The sequence below is a fragment of the Lithobates pipiens genome, unplaced genomic scaffold (genome assembly GCF_037356315.1).
Source record: "Lithobates pipiens isolate NorthernLeopardFrog02 unplaced genomic scaffold, aLitPip1_a1.2 Scaffold_1, whole genome shotgun sequence".
NCBI classification, from domain to species: domain Eukaryota; kingdom Metazoa; phylum Chordata; class Amphibia; order Anura; family Ranidae; genus Lithobates; species Lithobates pipiens.
Genome location: NW_027507685.1, coordinates 138,386,849 through 138,406,933, shown reverse-complemented (window position 1 = coordinate 138,406,933; position 20,085 = coordinate 138,386,849). Strand labels below are relative to the sequence as shown.

Genomic DNA, 20,085 nt, shown 5'->3' with positions numbered 1-20,085 from the left:
TTTGCCATGACACTCAAAATTAAGCTCAGATGCATCCTGTTTCCACTAATGCCTCGTACACACGTTCCGATTATCGTACGACCGATCGTTCACATTTTGTTGCATACAACTAAGATCGAATACAACAGTGCAAAATGTGTGTAAGATTTTTGTCGTACGATTCTGGAACAATCTTCCGTCGTGCGTAGCTACGTATTTTAAATGATGTCAAATACGTGTGACCTGTGTGTCCTTCTGGTTTATTTTCGTGTTTCCGAACATGCGTGGTGTTTGTCGAATGACATTTATCGGACACATACTGTACTGGCTATACGATTGTCGTACGACGGGCTGTCATCCGACCAAAGTTTTCCTGTTTGTCCCTTCGGATTTGGTTGGACGGACTGTCGCGATCGGCTGTCGAAAGCTGCGTACTAACGATCAGATTATCGCACGATCTGTCCGAAAGCGACTTTTGTGGTCCGATAATCGGAACGTGTGTACGAGGCATTATCGTCTTGAGCTGTTTCTATAATTTGTTTGGAGTCCACCTGTGATAAATTCAGTGGATCAGACATGATTTAAAAAAGGCACACACCTGTCTATATAAGGTGCCACAGTTACCTGTGTATGTCAGAGCACAAACGAAGTCCAAGGAATTGTCTGTAGACATCTGAGACAGGATTGTATCCAGGCACAGATCTGAGGAAGGGTACAGAAACATTTCTGCAGCATTGAAGGTCCCAATGAGCACAGTGGCCTCCATCATCCATAAATGGAAGAAGTCTGAACCAGCAGGACTCTTCCTAGAGCGGGCCACCCGGCCAAACTGAGCGTTCGGGGGAGAAGGGCCTTAGTCAGGGAGGTGGCCATGAACCTGATGGTCACGCTGACAGAGCTACAGAGTTTCTCTGTGGAGAGAGGAGAACCTTCCAGAAGAAGGACCATCTCTGCAGCAATCAGGCCTGTATGGTAGAGTGGCCAGGCAGAAAACACTCCTCAGTAAAAGGCACATGACAGTCCACCTGGAGTTTGCCAAAAGGCACCTGAAGGACTCTCAGACCATGAGAAAAAAAATTCTCTGGTCTGATAAAACAAAGTTTGAACTTATTGGTCTGAATGGCAAGTGTCATGTCTGAAGGAAACCACGCACCGCTCATCACCTAGCCAATACTATCTCTACAGTCAAGCATGGTGGTGGCAGCTTCATGCTATGGGGATGTTTTTCAGCGGCAGGAACTGGGAGACTAGTCAGGATCGAGGAAAAGATGAATGCAAAAATGTATAAAGACATCCTTGATGAAAACTTGCTCCAGAGCAACCTGGGCCTCAGACTGGGGTGAAGGTTTATCTTCCAGCAGGACAACAACCCTAAGGCCGCGTACACACGCGGGGACTGTTCGCTGAAACTGTCCGCTGAAACCAAGTTTCAGCGGACAGTCCGCTCGTGTGTGGGCTTTCAGCGGACAGTTTCAGCGAACAGTCCGCTGAACAAGGTTTTTCGGAAATTCCGAAAAACTGTCCGCTGAAACCTTGTTTCAGCGGACAGTCCCCGCGTGTGTAGGCTTGTTCGTCAAACAAAGTTGCGCGCATGCTCAGAAAGGATTTTCACGCCGAAAGTTATAATGCAGTGTATAGGACGTCGTATTTTTCGTCCCGTCGTACGTGCCGTTCACGTCATCGCGCACGGTTTCAGCAAACTGTTCGTCCGTCGTGTGTGGCCATGTCCGTCCATGCTAATTTTGAGCGGACTGTTTGCCGAAACTGTTTGACGGACAAAGTTGGGCGAACAGTCCCTGCGTGTGTACGCGGCCTAAGAACACAGCCAAGATAACAAAGGAGTGGGTACAGGACACATCTGTGAATTTCCTTGAGTGGCCCAGGAAGAGCCCAGACTTGAACCCGGTTGAACATCTCTGGAGAGATCTGAAAATTGCTGTGTTGCTCCCCATCCAACCTGATGGAGCTTGAGAGGTCCTGCAAAGAAGAATGGGAGAAACTGCCCAAAATAGGTGTGCCAAGCTTGTAGCATAATACTCAAAAAGACTTGAGGCTGTAATTGGTGCAAAAGATGCTTCAACAAAATATTAAAATTTGCAAAGATTTCAAACAAACTTCTTTCACGTTGCCATTATGGGGTATTGTTTGTAAAATTTTGAGGAGAATTATCTATTTTGGAATGGCTGTAACATCCAGAAATGTTCAATCGGGTTCAAGTAACATAACAAAATGTAGAAAAAGTGAAGTGCTGGATGCACTATGGTATCCTTTTATGAAGCAGTGAAATCTATTCACTGCTTCATTCTCCGGCATTCACATAGGAGATCTTTCTCCTCTGTGTGCCACTTTATGAAGCGGAGTAGATCGCTTCACCCTTGGAGGAGTGAAGCGATCTACAAACGCTTCTAACACTGGAGAACGGCCCCTAATACTGGAATCTCGTGAGACTTTACGAGATTACAGTACTAGAAATTCACAGATACACAGAGATGTCAATTTATTAAGCAGTGATAAATTATCACAGCTCAATACACTGACACGCGGTGTGATTAATGTTAGTGAAATAAAGCATCTCCCTACATAATATATACATGTATACACACACAGACATTATATATACATGTATATACACACACACATTATATATATATATATATATATATATATATACACATACACACATTATATATATATATGTATATATATGTATACACATACATATGACAGGGGGACATGGTTACAGTGTTGGGGGGTCTGAACGAGGCATAAGGAAGTTAATTATCTTCCTCTTTCCTCCTCAGATCCCCCCACATTCTCTCTTCACTCCCCGGTTCTCCACCTCTGAGCTGGTGAATCGGGGAGTGTGAATTCTGACACAGATCACCAGTGAAGCGCTGAGATCATAGCTTCATAAAGTGACCGTTACTGTGTCAGTCTATGAGGATTCTCAGTGTGTGGAGATAATCGGCGGGAGAACAAGTTCAAACACTTCTCCCCTGATTATCTCTGGTTTATATACTGTTTATGGGCTGTGATCAGCGGCGATCCTCTGGATCTCCACTGATCACTCCTTCATAAAAGGACACCTTTATACTGTAAATATATATATATATATATATATATATATATATATATATATATATATATATAATTTTTTTTTTTTTTTGTGCTTCTGCTTTGTGCTGCAAGTGTAAGAATTGATGCTGGCTTGAAACCAAAGTGTAGTCACACAAAATATTAATTATTTGATGTAGACTTTTCTTTTGTTCACTCACTTTGCATTTTGTAAATTATATAACACGTACTTTTTCCTCTTAAAATCAGCGGAAAAACACAGCTTTCATACACTACGGCTAAGGGGCCTCTGCCCCTTCGGGTGTCTATTGAAGCTCTCTCGTGCAACCCTTTTGCTATTGGCTCCTTGATGTGGCTGCCGAGTCGCCTTCGCCCTCCCATTTTGTGCCCCACCCTGTCTCACTCCCTAGAGGTCTGGGACAGGGTGCGACATCGTAAACCGTTATCATCCTCACATACCCCATTGGCCCCGGTGTTCTGTAATCCAGAATTCTCCCCTGGCTTGACTCCACAGGTATTTCAATGATGGCTTAATAAAGGACTCCTACGGATAGGTGACTATCTAGAAGGGAACCGTTTCGGTGTAATCAAATTATCTCCTTTATACGTTCTAAACTCAGTTTGCTGGATGGACCGTTTGCACTTACGAGTTTTGAGTTATCTTGCCAATCAAAGGACCTATTACGGGGACGCATATCTACTATTTATGCCGCTATTACAGATCCAACTACTAAACTCTCCTATATGACCCATTGGGAACGGGACTTGAACACTACTTTTGACCTGTCCGACTGGCAAGACATAGCTTATGCTTTATCTAAAGTATCCATTAATACAACACTGATTGAGGCAAATTATAAAACCCTACTGCGATGGTATTTAGTACCAACCAGGATCACTAAGATGCATCCATCTGCATCTCCCATGTGCTTTAGACGGTGTGGCCAGGTGGGTACGATGTACCACATTTGGTGGCAATGCCCAACGATAACTAGATTTTGGATTCGTATATTTAACCTCATATACACAGTTACTGGGGTTAATATTCGTAGAGCCCCGGAAATTGCGCTTTTTCAAAAACTCCCTGATGGGGTTCCTAAGAAATCCTCAAGACTGATAATATATATAATTTTGGCTGCTAGGATAACTATAGCTAGATATTGGAAGCAGTCGATGGTTCCTCTTGACTGTGAAAATTAAGCTTAACTGGATCATGGTTAATGATAGACTCACCTGGACTCTCTGAAATAATTCCAAGAAATTCGATATGATATGGGACCCGTGGATCAAATATGTCCCTCCCTTGGGATTTGCCACTGGTTGACCCTCCCTTTCCCTCTTCTTTTTTTCTTTTCCTCTTCTTCTTTCTTCTCTTTTCCTTCCTTTCTGTTTTTTCTTTTTCTTCTCTATATTTACTGTCCAACAAGACAATCTTATAACTTACAAAATATCAGGCGCAATTTCATGAGGTTGATACTCACGGCAGAAGGGCGCAGGGGAATTCCCCCCACCCCCGCCTTTTTTTTCTCCTTCCCCTTCACCCTGCTCTGTTCCCTGCACTATTATTGCCCCTGACAATATGGGCATAAATGGCTCCCTGGGTGAGGTGTAAGTGGGCCTAGCAGAGTGTGGGGCATACTTCAAAACCTGGTCGATGAAGCACCATACTCTTCTAGGTTGCTAAATAATGTGCAGTCCATCAATATTTTTGTTACATACAGTTTATATTTAACTTACAGCTTTGAGAAACTGCACTCCCAACTTCACTGTCGGAGGACCTAGCTGATGTTTATGTTGGAAGTCACATCTTTTAGAATTTTGATGTTTACTGACTGTACTTTTTGTGATATCATCTTGTTGTCTTACTTCGCATTGTAAATAAAAACATATTGAAAGTAAAATCAGCGGAAAATCGTGGGTGCTTATTATACACCGATCCTCCGCCATTTTGAGCCTCTGGCTGTCTTTCAGCCGTCTTCGGCCCTTCTCTGCGGCTTTCGGCCATTCTTGGCGGCATTCGGCCGCCTTCAGCCGCCTTCGGCCATTCTCGCCGGCTTTCGGCCATTCTCGGCAGCCGAAAGCCGCCGAGAATGGCCGAGAGCGGGCGAAAGCTGACGAGAACGGTCGAAAGCTGACAAGAATAGCCGAACTAACGAGCGCTGCCGAGATACACAGGAGGTCCGGGTCTGTATCTCGGCGGTGCCATTTTTAAAAAGAAAAAATACAAATAAAACTGACAAGGCTGCAATTGCCACTGACAAGGGTACAAGGCTGCATATGACACTGACAAGGCTGCAATGATGGACAAGGCTGGATGACAAAGCTGCATATGACACTGACAAGGCTGCAAATGATGGACAAGGCTGCAAATGACACTGACAAGGGGGCAAAGATGGACAAGGCTGCAGATGGACACTGCGGCGGCCCGTCCATAGGGGGCACCCGGGCGCTGTCCCCCCTCCTGTAGTCACAGAAAAAAAAAAAAGTCAAAAAAGGCCCCTTTAAGACATAAAAAAAAGGTCATTTAACATTGTAACACTCGCGTGATTCTACGGACGGGAGCATTGTTGTTCAAACCCAGCCAGGTCACTTCCGGGTTTCATGAAGCAGCCGAAAGCCGGAAGTGACGTCGGCGGCTCCGTTCCTCAGCCCGAGCGGAGCTGCATTAAGGTGAGGGAATGTAAATGTTCTCTCTAAAGAAAAAAACGATTTTATGCTCAAATATATTTTAAAATGCACCCCGGCCTTTACTCAGACAGAGTCTGAGTCACGCTGTGCAGGAATGTGAGCCATTTTTAAATTTTTTTAGAATATAAAATTAAGCAGAAATAACAGTTGCAGGAGGAGATGTAATGTACATGCCATGCGGTATTCTTATCATGCTGCTTGTTACTCAAAGTAATTTGCTGGCAAAGACTAATGATTTTGCTTGGTATAATTTGTGTGGCTTGTTGGGTGCTCTGTGCTAATAACATACATAGGGGAGTGTGGAGCATTTTTACAAACCTTTTTTGCATTTTAGTGTAAATATGAGATCTGTGGACTTTGTGACCCCAGATCTCATATTTAAGAGAACCTGTCATGCTTTTTTCTATTACAAGGGATGTTTACATTCCTTGTAATAGGAATAAAAGTGACACCATTTTATTTTTTTATTTTTTTTAATTGTGAAAAAATAAATAGGATTTTAAGCACCCAGTCCCGACGAGCTTGCGTGCAGAAGCGAATGCATACGTGAGTACTGTGCCCGCATATGAAAACGGTGGTCAAACCACACATGTGAGGTATCGCCGCGATCGTTAGCGTGAGATCAATAATACTAGCCCTAGACCTTCTCTGTAACGCAAAAAGATGCAACCTGTAGAATTTTTTAATTGTCGCCTATGGAGATATTTACGGGTAAAAGTTTGACGCCATTCAACGAGCAGGCGCAATTTAGAAGCGTGAAATGTTGGGTATCAATTTACTCTGCGTAACATTATCTTTCACAATATAAAAAAATTGGGGTAACTTTACTTATTTTTTTATTAAAAAAAGTGAATTGTTTAAAAAAAAGTGCGCTTGTAAGACCACTTCGCAAATACGGTATGAAAATAAGTATTGCAATGAGGTAGCGAGAGAAGGAATTACAGTTTGGGTTGCACAGATGAGCAAGGAGGGGTATAGAAGGTGGGTAGAGTTAAATGGGAGGGGGATTAGAGTGGAGAGGATGGGTGAAGCTTGGGGTGCAGAGGTTAGCAGGGGTTTTATGATGCTAAGGTGTACTGTCAGGGTGGATACAGATGTAGGTAGCATGTAGGGCAGACCATTAATTTTAATGGGTTACTCTATGCGCTAGAAATGCGGAAGAAAGTCCCTAACCCTTTTTAAAAATCACACGGTGCCAAGACACATGTCAGCAGATGCGTGAGGGTTTCATTAATGGAACTGCTGCGTATCTCCTAAAAGACAGCACATTTCTGTGTGTGTGTGTGGGGGGGGGGGGGGGGGATTTTTGCCCAGGGTCCAATCAATATTAAAGACAGCCCTGCATAAAGTTTTTTTATTTATTTATTTTTATGTAAAAGGACGAACTTCAGATGCAAAAGGCTGGACTGATATTTTCAACCCACAAATCTTTATATGATGTGCAGAGTCCTGTGTATAATGTAGAGCCTGGTATATGATGTGCAGAGTCCTGTGTATAATGTAGAGCCTGGTATATGATGTGCAGCGTCCTAGGTATAATGTACAGCCTGGTATATGATGTGCAGAGTCCTGTCACTGTGTATAATGTAGGGCCTGGTATATGATGTGCAGAGTCATGTGTATAATGTAGAGCCTGGTTTATAATGTGCAGAGGCCTGTGTATAATGTGGAGCCTGGTATATGATGTACAGGACCCCTTCCATCAGAATACCTCTTTCATATCGGAAGCTCCCCATGACATAAGAGTCCCTCCTTTTACACCAGACACCCCCTATGACATCAAGATCCCCCTTTCACATTAGAAGCCCCCTCATCACATCCAGGAGCCACCCCTCCCCCCTGTATGTCAGAAAACCCCATCATATCAGAGTTGCTGCAGACCGGGTAAAATCTTGTAGTGGGTCGTATGTAGTTCTTATGCCATAGTTTGGAGACCCCTAGTTTATACTGCCTTTCAAGTGTGCAATCTAAAGGGAAATACCGCAAAATAACAACTGATAGCTATTGTTTTTCCAAGATAATCTTCAAATTTCTGGCTGTGTTTTTCACATGGCAATATTGAATAAACATGCATCCAGAACAGCAGGAAAAATTTGGTGATCAGATTGAACGTACACTTGTCCTCTGAAGTCTTTTGCCACTGTATAAAAGCCAGCCAGGAACCCCTTATAATGGGCACAGCAGCCAGCAGCTGTACAGACCCAGGAACTCAGCACAGCCATGGTGGGAACCCCTCATTATGGGCACAGTGAGGCTGCAATTGATGGGCACAGTGAGGCTGCATTTGATGAAATAGACACTTGCATTTGGCAGCGCCATAATCTCTCTTTTAAACGTACCCATATTTTCACTTGACTCATAGGTATTGATCATTGTGCAATTTATTTTCAAAATGAGTGAAAATTCGGTTCCATCTTTGAAACTATTTCCCTTCACAAGGCGTACAAATGAGGAAAAAACGCGGATAAAGGAGCTTGGACCACATCAACCCAAACTGCAAATTCAGCAGAGGTCAAGTGATCGTGGTCGAGTTTACACGCGAAGCTTTTCCACCACTTCTTATAATAAATGGAGTTGGCTAGCTGGATGCGATGTGACTCATGTCTATTATTGTTTCCTTGTTTGCTATTCCAAAGTCATGGCACCGACACGCTGTGGATATCATCAGGGGTTAATGACCTAAAGCATCTCACTGAAAAATGCAAACGGCATGAAACTACCCAAAGCCATCTTGACAATGTTATGAGGCTCGAGTTTTTTGGGAAGCGTAGCATTGGTGAACAGCTAGATGCAGGCTACAGAATTTCCATTAGAAGACACAATGAAGAGGTCACAAAAAATCGACACATCCTGTCTAGGATAATAGACTGTGTGAAATTTTGTGTTGCATTTGAGCTGGCTTTGCGTGGTCATGATGAGAGTGAGAGCTCCGAAAATCCTGGGATATTCCGTGGCTTGGTTGATTTTGTTGCTTCTCTTGATGGAGTTTTGAAAGAGAACCTTCAGAATGCCACTGTTTTTAAGGGAACCTCAAAAACTGTGCAGAACGAGCTGTTGGACTGTATGCTGTCTGTAGTGAAGGAGCACATTATTCAAGAAGCACAGAGCAGCAATTTCATCTCAATCCAGGCCGATGAGACCACTGATATTGCCACACATCAATTTGTGCTTGTACTGCGATACATTGATGTCAAAAACAACGTACAGGAGAGGTTTTTTGAGTTGATTCCTCTACATTCCGCTAATGCAGATTCCATTGCTACAGCACTACAAGAGCGCCTTGCTGTCATCCTTCCAGTGGATCAGAAACATAAGCTCATCTCCCAAGCATATGATTGAGCCAGCGTGATGAGGGGTGCCACTTCATGGGTTCAAAAGAAGATTCAGGATATTTACCCAAATGCCCATTACATCCACTGCTATGCACATCAGCTCAATCTGATAATGCAACAGACCACTTCTCAGATGCCCAAAGTGAGACTTTTTTTTTGCAAACCTTGGAGGATTTTCCAGCTTTTTTGCGAGATCACCCAAGCGCACAGATGTATTTGATAAAGTAGTTGCCCATAGACTGCCGACATAAAGCAGTGTCAGATGGAACTTCCACAGCCGTGCCGTCAATACAGTGTTTGAGCACAGAGAAGACCTCATCCGCTGTTTTGAAACCATGCAAAACTCAGGTGACTTTGACCCTGTTACCATGAGAGAGGCAGCAGGCTTTGCCGTGCTGCTGGAGGATCAGGATTTTAAATATTTTCTTACGCTTTTCCACAACATCATGCCGCATGTGGACCTCCTTTATGCCAAACTCCAGAAGAAGGACATAGATTCAGTCCACATTACGGGGAGCATCCAGCAGTTCCAGCGGGACATACAGACGATCAGGTAGCAGCTGTATTCCTCCTTTTCCATGTGTTATTGTTATTATTATTACCGTATTTTTTTTATTATTATTATTGCTCATACATTTTGCAGAGATTCTATCCCATCCCTGGTTGACCAAAGCAGCCAAGGTGGTTCTCAACCGAAGAGGCGGGGCTCACTGAATCCAGGAGACCATAAACGCATTGCATCTGAGGTGAGTGTTTATTTGTTGCAATATTTGTCTTTTTGATAGCTTCCTTATAGATATGAAGATTGGAAAGAAAAATATATTTCTTACAATATTCATATAAAAATGATGTGATCTAAAAGGATTTGTTATTCCCTCTAGTGTATAACATTAGTATTACAACCTTCATCTGTGTTAGCTGCCTGAACATCAGAAATGCATGAAACAACCTATTTACTAAGAATGTCTTGTCCGTGTGTATGGGGTTCTGAGAAATTATGGATTCAAAACCACTGAAACTGATCTCCCTTTATAACTTTAAACTGAACATTTTAAAATGACCAGTTTTAAGTTATGAAGGGAGATCAGTTTTAGTGTTTTTGAATCCATAATTTCTCAGAACTCCATACACACGGACAAGACATTCTTAGTAAATAGGTCAAGTTTCATGCATTTCTGATGGTCAGGGAGCTAACAGAGATGACATTGATATTTTGTCATCACTACCTAATTTTTGTTTTTATCCTTCACTCTATAGGTCTGTGATACCATACTATTGCACATGCACACCATGCAATGTTTCTCCTTCACAAAACACCTTGTTAGTGCCACCTTGCTTCAAGCAGACAGGTTTGAACAGTACGCAATGGAGTTTCCGGAGGATGCACTGAGTGAGACATGGAAGGCCTATCCAGTGCTGAATAAGAATAAGTTAAAGACAGAGCTTGGTCTCATCTACCGCACAGAAGAGTTCAAAAAGTGTAATGGTGCTGTGGACCTATTTCAGCTTTTTGTGGAGAACAATCTCGCTCATGTATTTAGAGAGACTCTCACTCTGCTAAAGATCCTCATCACCACACACATGACCACAGCAGAAGCTGAGAGGTGCTTCTCAACCTTAAAAAGAATCAAGAATTTTATGAGAAATAGCATGATCCAGGAAAGGCTGAATGCATTGGCCATGCTGTCAATGGAAAAGAGAGTGGTGACAGAGATGACTGACTTCAACCAGAAGGTCATTGAGAAATTTGCAAGCCAGAAAGGAGAGCAAATTTATTTTCAAATAGTTCTACTGGCGCTAACGTGAATTTGTATTCAGTCACCTTTACTTTGATTGAGTTTTTTTGTTGTTTGTTGTACAATAAAGTTTGTTTGCTGTACATTTATTGCATTCTTTAACAGTTGGTTTAAACATTAACATTTTCAATATTTTATCCAGATATATAATCTGTCCTGTGATGCTGGGACTGTATACTCTGTCCTATGATGCTGGGACTGTATACCCTGTCCTGTGATGCTGGGACTGTATACTCTGTCCTGTGATCTGAGCTGTATACTCCTGACACTATGGATGGAAGGAAGTGGAATTCAGGGGACGGATTGGGTGGATTATATAAGGGGTGTGGTTTATGAGAAGTGGGATGGGCCAAAAATGATGTCTGGCACCCCCCAATCCAAAAACTTCACCAGCAGCCACTGCTAAAAAGGCTGCATTGATGGGCATTTAAATGTAAGTTTTTTTTCCTTAAACTTCCCTCCTAAAAGTTTTTTTCCTTAAAATTCCCTCCTAAACTTGGGGTGCGTGTTATACGCCGGCACGTGTTATACGCCGATAAATATGGTATATATATAGATATATATATATATATCTATATATATATATCTATATATATATAGATATATATATATATATATCCTCAATAAACTACATTCCCTTGGCCTCCGAGATTCTGCTCTTTCCTGGTTCTCTGCCTATCTATCACAGCACTCCTTCAGTGTCACATACAACTCTGTCTCCTCCTCTCCATTGCCTCTTTCTGTGGGGGTCCCCCAAGGCTCTGTTCTTGGACCCCTTCTCTTCTCTATTTACACCTCCTCCCTTGGTCACTTGATAACCGCCCATGGCTTCCAATACCACTTATACGCCGATGACACCCAAATCTATCTGTCTACTCCTCACCTCACTCCTTCAGTCTCCTCTCGCATTACTAACCTGCTAACTGACATATCAGCATGGATGTCACACCACTTCCTTAAACTAAACCTCTCTAAAACTGAGTTATTAATATTACCCCCTGCACATGCCCCCCTCCATGACTTTTCCATCAAAATCAACAATGCAGCCATCAGGCCCTCCCCTCGCGCCAGGGTACTAGGTGTAATCCTAGACTCTGACTTGTCATTTCAGCCCCAAGTCCAATCGTTGTCAAAAGTTTGTAGATTTCACCTCCGTAACATCTCTAAAATTCACCCCTTTTTAACAAATGAAACCACCAAGCTCCTCATTCACTCCCTTGTTATCCCTTGTACACACGGTCGGAGAATCCGTCGGAATGTGTCCTATCGGACCGTGTCGTCGGATAATCCGACTGTGTGTGGTATGCATCGGACTGATTCCATGGGAATATCCGTCGGACCCAATTTTCCAACATGTTGGAAATATTTCCCGACCAACTGGGCCAATCGGACATACTCCGATCATGTGTAGAGAATTTTGATCGGACCAAGTGCCACGCATGCTCACATCAAATTCCTACATCAAAGCTATTGGCTACTAGCCTGAATGTAGTCCCATCGTAACGAAATTACGTCATCACGTTCTGAAAGATCTGATTTTTCGCCAACTTTGTCCGACCATGGGTATGCAACAGTTTCGGACAAGATCTGAGGGACAAAATCCGACGGGCAAAATCCGACAGATTTGGTTGTGGAAATCTCCGACCGTGTGTACAGGGGCTTATATCTCGCCTTGACTATTGCAACTCCCTTCTCATTGGCCTGCCTCTCCATAGGCTATCTCCTCTTCAGTCTATCATGAATGCTGCTGCCAGACTTATCCACCTTACCAACCGCTCAGTGTCTACCAACCCTCTCCTCCAATCCCTACACTGGCTCCCAATCACCCAGCGAATTAAATTAAAAATACTAACCATAACATACAAAGCCATGACTAGTGTAGTCTGAATGTTCCCCTTATATTATTCCTTACCCATACCTTCCCCTATTAGAAACGAGACCACACCATAGGTTGGAGTAAACTGGCCACAACAGCCTTTATTAAACATAACTCAAAATTCACTCCAATAACTTGTAAATATGAAAATATCTAAATATATATAGATATATAAATATAAATAACTTTATTACCATTAAACCACATTAAATAACATTAACTGCCCATTCTGGTGATCTCTGACGGTGACCCCACTTAAGCCAATACCAAATCACTGCGGTACACCTCACCAACTTCCCAAAGGCCTCCACCTGTGACCGGTCGGAGACAACTTCCGCCAGTGAACATAACCGTATTCCCTCCAACGTTCAGGAATACCCAGAGGGGCCGATCGTTAGATGAGCCCCCCACACCCTCAGATCCCTTCTGAGTACCTGTCTACCGTCAGAAACCACCAGAAAACACACCGCCAACACAGGAAAACCTTCAGCTGCCGTGACAACCGACGAAACCTGCAAAAGAAGAAAAGACCAGCAACAAACGACACAACAAAACAAACACATAACATTAGGGCGGGAGGGCGGGAAAAACTGCCTCCTCTGTGTCACGCTGGGATCCGAATGATCCCCTAAAGCCACACCCCTCCCTTTTATATGACCCCTCCCCTACACTGAACTTGCTTCCTGCAAACCTTTTTACTCAGCTCCACCCATAAAGCTTAACCCTCTGTGTCCCTCATCCACACTGTCATGTCCAGCACTCCTTATATCATTGCATTCATAATCCGTGCTTCTCTTTCACAACTCTGCCCCGAGCTACATCACCAATCTTGTCTCCAAATATCACCCAAATCGTCCTCTCCGTTCTTCTCAAGACCTCCTACTCTCAAGCTCTCTCGTCTCCTCTTCCCATGCTCGTCTCCAGGATTTCTCCAGAGCCTCTCCAATCCTCTGGAACTCGCTACCTCCACTGGTCCGGCTATTCCCTACTCTTGCTACCTTCAGGCGATCCCTGAAAACTCATCTATTCAGGGAAGCCTATCAAGTCTCCAACTAATTTCATACCACTTCCATCAGCTCATTCCCGACAGTTATAACCTTTTGTACCACCTGCCCCACCCTATTAGATTGCTCTTCTGAACAGGGCCCTCTTAATCCTCGTGTATTTTATTGAATTGTAACTGTATTGTCTCCTTTTTATATTGTAAAGCACTGCGTAAATTGCTGGCGCTATATAAATCCTGAATAATAATAATAATAATAATTATATATATATATATATATATATATATATATATATATATATATATAAAAATTCAAGTATGTATTCTTAAAGAGGACGTAAACTCTGATGGGTTTTACTTCCTTTTTTGTTCCCTGCAAAGTAAAAGCACATGTGCTAGTATGCATCACATACAGTACTAGCACATTATGTGACTTACCTGCAAACAAAACCTACTCTGTCCCCACTGAAGACTGCATCCCTGTTCTCCCCTTTTCCTTCTGGGACCGCGGATTCTGGCTCTTTGACTGGCCAGAGACATGTGACGTCACTCGCGACACTCGCTAGTGAAGAAAAAGCACGGGGTGGGCGTTTCTTCACAGCGCATACGCCAATGACATCATTGACGCAGTACAAAGTAAATATCTCCTAAACGGTACACGTTTAGGGGATATTTACTGTACGTATAGATAAGCTTTGTTATATGCTTACGTATGGGTACAATCTGAGAATGGAGGTTTACAACCTCTTTAACTCAAAAAAGTACCTTCTCTTATTCTCAGCCTCCTCCAAATCTCAGATTTGAATTTCCATGGCTCCACTGTATGTAGGAACATAGTCACCCTCTCTTACTCACTCCCTAGGTCAGGCTTTCTCAAACTTTTAACCCTAGTGGAACCCTAAAAAGAACCCTTCTTAAAACCAAATCATCAGGGCTCAATAGGAACAATGCTTCTTACATTGGTGGTCAATAGGAAGAATGTCCCCCTTAAAGTGGTGTTCAGAATGTCATCCTTAACCACTTCCCACCCAGCCAATGCACATATACGGCCAGGTGGGAGCCGTCTACTTCTGATAGGACGTTCAGGAACGTCCTTCAGAAGGAGCGGGATCGCGCGCGTGCCCACGCAGCGGCGCGATCCCGATGTGCTCGTGTCACCTGGACATGGCGCATCTCAGCTCTGTGATTGGCCCTCCTGGTCCAATCACGGCCGTCATGTGATGTAAACAAACAGCCAGTTGCTAGGCAATCGGCTCCTCCTCTCCTCACACAGAAGTCATCGCTGAGGAGAGGAGAGCAGATCACTGCAGCCGGCTGATGATCAGTGAGTATGAGCTGTTTTTTACAGCTTTTTACTCACTGATCATCAGTCTAGTGCAGGCATGTCCAAAGTCCGGCCCGCGGGCCAATTGCAGTCCGTGGTCTGGTTTTGAACGGCCCGCCTGGTTGTTTAAACACATATATCTTTTGTGGCCCCCGGCGATCTCCCAGCGCCAGGGCCACAAAAGATCTATAGTCCGGCTGCCTCGGAGGGAGGAGGCGGGACGAGTGCTGTGCACACAGGAGGAGAATTTCCTGTTTACACGGCAGCTGTAATAGGAAGTCCCGTCTCTGCCATTGGATGACTGTGCTGTCCATCAAAGGAGGCGGGACTTTCTCTTAAAGAGGCCATTGTGTAAACAGGAGATTCTCCTGTAAGATGTCTTTGGCGCTCGTCCTGCCCTCCATGGCTGCACTGATGGTAATGGTAGCTGCATTCCTGGCAATGGTGAGTGAATTCCTAGCAATGGTGGCTGCATTCCTGGCAATGGTGGGTGAAATTCCTGGCAATGGTGGCAGCATTCCCGGCAATGGTGAGTGAATTTCTGGCATTGGTGGGTGCATTCCTGGCAATGGTGGGTGCATTCCTGGCAATGGTGCCTGCATTCCTGGCAATGGTGGCTGCATTCCCAGCAATGGTGAGTGAATCCCTGGCAATGGTGGCTGCATTCCCAGCAATGGTGGGTGAAATACCTGGCAATGGTGGCTGTATTCCTGGCAATGGTGGCTGCATTCCTGGCAATGGTGGCTGCATTCCTGGCAATGGTGGCTGCATTCCCGGCAATGGTGGCTGCATTCCCGGCAATGGTGGTTGCATTACCGGCAATGGTGGCTGCATTCCCGGCAATGGTGGCTGCATTCCCGGCAATGGTGGCAGCATTCCCGGCGATGGTGGCAGCATTCCCGGCGATGGTGGCAGCATTCCCGGCGATGGTGGCTGCATTCCCGGCGATGGTGGCTGCATTCCCGGCGATGGTGGCTGCATTCCCGGCGATGGTGGCTGCATTCCCGGCGATGGTGGCTGCATTCCCGGCGATGGTGGCAGCATTCCCGGCAATGGTGGCAGCATTCCTGGCAATGGTGGGTGAAATTTCTGGCAATGGTGGGTGAAATTCCTGGCAATGGTGGGTGAAATACTTGGCAATGGTGGCTGCATTCCTGGCAATGGTGGCTGCATTCCTGGCAATGGTGGCAGCATTCCCGGCAATGGTGAGTGCATTCCTGGCAATGTTGGCTGCATTCCCGGCAATGGTGAGTGAATTCCTGGCAATGGCGGGTGAATCCCTGGCAATGGTGGCTGCATTCCTGGCAATGGTGGCTGCATTCCCGGCAATGGTGGCTGCATTCCCGGCAATGGTGGCTGCATTCCCGGCAATGGTGGCTGCATTCCCGGCAATGGTGGCTGCATTCCCGGCAATGGTGGGTGAATCCCCGGCAATGGTGGCTGCATTCCCGGCAATGGTGGCTGCATTCCCGGCAATGGTGGCTGCATTCCCGGCAATGGTGAGTGAATTCCCTGGCAATGGTGGGTGAATTCCCTGGCAATGGTGGGTGAATTCCCTGGCAATAGTGGGTGCATCCCTGGCAATGGTGGGCGCTGCATTCCTAGCAATGGTGAGTGAATTCCTAGCAATGGTGGCTGCATTCCTGGCAATGGTGGGTGAAATTCCTGGCAATGGTGGGTGAAATTCCTGGCAATGGTGGCTGCATTCCTGGCAATGGTGGCTGCATTCCTGGCAATGGTGGCTGCATTCCTGGCAATGGTGAGTGAATTCCTGGCATTGGCGGGTGAATCCCTGGCAATGGTGGGTGAATCCCTGGCAATGGTGGGTGAAATTCCTGGCAATGGTGGCTGCATTCCCGGCAATGGTGAGTGAATCCCTGGTAATGGTGGGTGAATTCCCTGGCAATGGTGGGTGAATTCCCTGGCAATGGTGGGTGCATCCCTGGCAATGGTGGGCGCTGCATTCCTAGCAATGGTGAGTGCTGCATTCCTAGCAATTGTGGGTCTGCAGATAGACACTGACCCTTGTTTTGCTTCACAGTTCTCTATTTAAAATTTTAATTTTTTTTTTCCTGAAGCTTCCCTCTTAAAGTGAAGGTGCGTGTTATACGTCAATAAATATGGTGTATCCAAATAATACACTTGAGTTCATCTATTCACCACACACAGCCACAAAGGCAAGAGAATTCTTGTTGGGCCGTGTATTAGTGCTCGGATGGACACGCTTAGACCGAATTTTAATGGTTCAAAGAATGTCAGGCAAAATGGTCGGCCCTCGCACATGTTCAGTTCATCAAATCTGGCCCTCTTTGAAAAAAGTTTGGACATCCCTGGTCTAGTGTAAACACACAACACACCACACAGTATAAACACAGTCCCCACATATGTCCCCAAAACACACATGTCCCCAAATAATAAAAACACATGTCCCTAATAATAAAAACATGTCCCCCACATATGTCCCACTAAAATCACATGTCCCAATGATTTTCTGCACACATATGTACGTGATCACCTGCACACATCTGTACATGATCATTTGCGTACATATGTCCGTGATCACACAAACCAATTATTATACACTTAACAGATTTTATTTTTTACCAAAAACATGTAGCAGAATACATTTTGGCTTAAATTTATGACAAAATTAGATTTGATTGGATTTCTTTTAAAATAGAAAAAAAGAAAATATTGTTTTTTTTCCAAATTTCCGCTTTTTTGGCGCTTATAAAATAAAAAACGGAGTCGTGAATAAATACCATCAAAATAAAGCTCAGTGTAGCATGACCGCGCAATTGTCACTGAAAGCGCTAGAGAGATGAAAGCTGAAAATTGGGCTGGGAAGGAAGGGGGCGAAAGTGCCCTGTATTGAAATGGTTAAAGACAGCTAAAAAGATATTTGGTGTCATGCTGCTGGCTTTGCTAAATGGTGCTGAACCTTGAACTCTGTAGGCACCATCAAATAGTTGGTTCATTAGCCACAGCTCAAGGAACCCCTAGCAACCTCTGGAGGAACCCTAGTTGAGAATGGCTGCCCTAGATGGATAGATCATGATTATGGGATTTATAGTGTGCATAGAGCAGTGCACTTTATCACAACAGAGGTGCACTGCTTGTTTTAGACAAATAGATGTGAGAGGAAATGGGATAGGTTTGAGAACTCATGGTGGATGATACAATGAAGCACAAAGAAACAATTTCATGAAAAAAAAAATGGATTACAGGGCCATTAGGTAGTAGATGTGTCACTTTACACAGAAAAGGTATCAATGATTTACAACTGTTTAATTTCTACTCTACTTTCTCTCTACTTTAAAGCTTACAATCCAGCCACCGTCGTCTGTGTCCATATCACACAGGACCTTCATGGGCTGGATGCCATCTGGATATATGGTATACCAGTCACTCAAAACTTCACCCTGATTCTGAAGCTCCTTGCAGCTCCTGGCAGCTGTGAAAGAGGAGAATGTAGAAGACATCAATCAACTGCAACTGAATCCTCCTAAAAGCAATTCATAGTCTTGTAATATTTTTATTTCTATGCATTATATATTATATATGTATTATAATTTTTATTACATATGTACACAGAGGGGCAGCCATATTTGCTGATATGCAGGCTCTGCTCCCCGTTTTAGAACATAACCGTGTTTTTGCGGCACACGATAGAGCCAAGCATAATACTGGTAGATCTCTGGGCATTACTTTTAGGCCTCTAAAACACGTGAAAAAAAAAGTGTATGCCCACATACCCTGACCCTTAGGTTTATCCGTCAGGCAGACCCCAACACTACACTGACACAGGGCTGTTTACATGCAACCGGCACAAAGGGAAAAAAAATATATTAAATATTCCATCTGTCATGTTCAGTGGGCAGTGTAAACAGACTTTTAATTGGTAATTAATTTACTCCTAGACCAGACTGTCTGGGTCAAAGGAATGTCAGGTACCATTATTTGGTTAGACTTACATTTTAAGGAACAAACAAGAAAATTATTTTGGAGTCAGTGACTCATATCCCATTATACTGTATGTTCACTCCCAATATACATTATACTGTATGTTCACTCCCAATATACATTATACTGTATGTTCAATTGATACTCTATGGTGGGGTTTTTTCAGTTCCCCTGCACAGGCTTAGATGACTGAGGGGAACACAGATATATTTAAATACATTAGGCCCCTTAATTTGCTGAGAAGAATAGACACTACAAGAAAATGCAGTGTATTTTGTATATTTAATGTTGAATTCCCAAAAAATTACTACTTGGCTACTGTAATTAATTTACTTACTGTCCTTGGTGTAATTCTTGACTCTGACCTCTCCTTCAGCCCCCACATCCAATCACTGGCTAAATCCTGCTGCCTTAACCTCTGCAACATCTCCAGAATTTGACCCTTCTTGACTAGTAATGACACCACAAAGCAACTTATTCACACCTTGATTATTTCCCGCCTTGACTACTGCAACTCTCTCCTTAATGGCCTATCCTTAAGCAGGCTATCCCCCCTTCAGTCTATTATGAATTCTGCTGCTAGACTAATACACCTCAGTAACCGATCCATGATTGCAGCTCCTCTCTGCCAATCCCTTCACTAGCTTCCCCTACCCCACCGTGTAAAATTCAAAATACTAATAAATATCGCTCAAATCGTTCCCTCCGCTCCTCCCAGGACCTCCTGCTCTCTAGCTCCCTTGTTAACTCCTCCCATGCTCACCTTCAAGACTTTTCCAGAGCCTCTCCCATCCTCTGGAATTCCCTGCCCCGGTATAGCCGATCAGCCCCTATCCTGTCCACCTTTAGGAGATCCCTGAAAACTCACTTATTCAGGGAAGCCTATCCCACACCCACCTAACAAATGTCCCCAAGCCTCCCCCATCAAATCATTCCCAGCATCTATTACCTTTTGTACCTCCAGCCCCTCCCTTTAAAATGTAAGCTCTACGAGCAGGGCCCTCCTGTCCCTTCTGTATTGAACTGTACTGTAATTGTGCTGTCCCCCC

At 44.2% G+C, this 20,085-nt stretch overlaps 1 protein-coding gene across 1 annotated transcript in view; it reads right to left on the bottom strand.

Annotated features, from left to right (window-relative positions):
- The window catches only part of LOC143975307 (ficolin-2-like), a 66,665-nt gene that overhangs the window by 8,514 nt on the left and 38,066 nt on the right, over positions 1–20,085 (bottom strand). Inside the window, exon 5 of the mRNA XM_077477582.1 lies at positions 18,400–18,527. Coding sequence (XP_077333708.1) covers positions 18,400–18,527 — 128 coding nt within the window. The remainder of the gene's footprint in view (positions 1–18,399; positions 18,528–20,085) is intronic.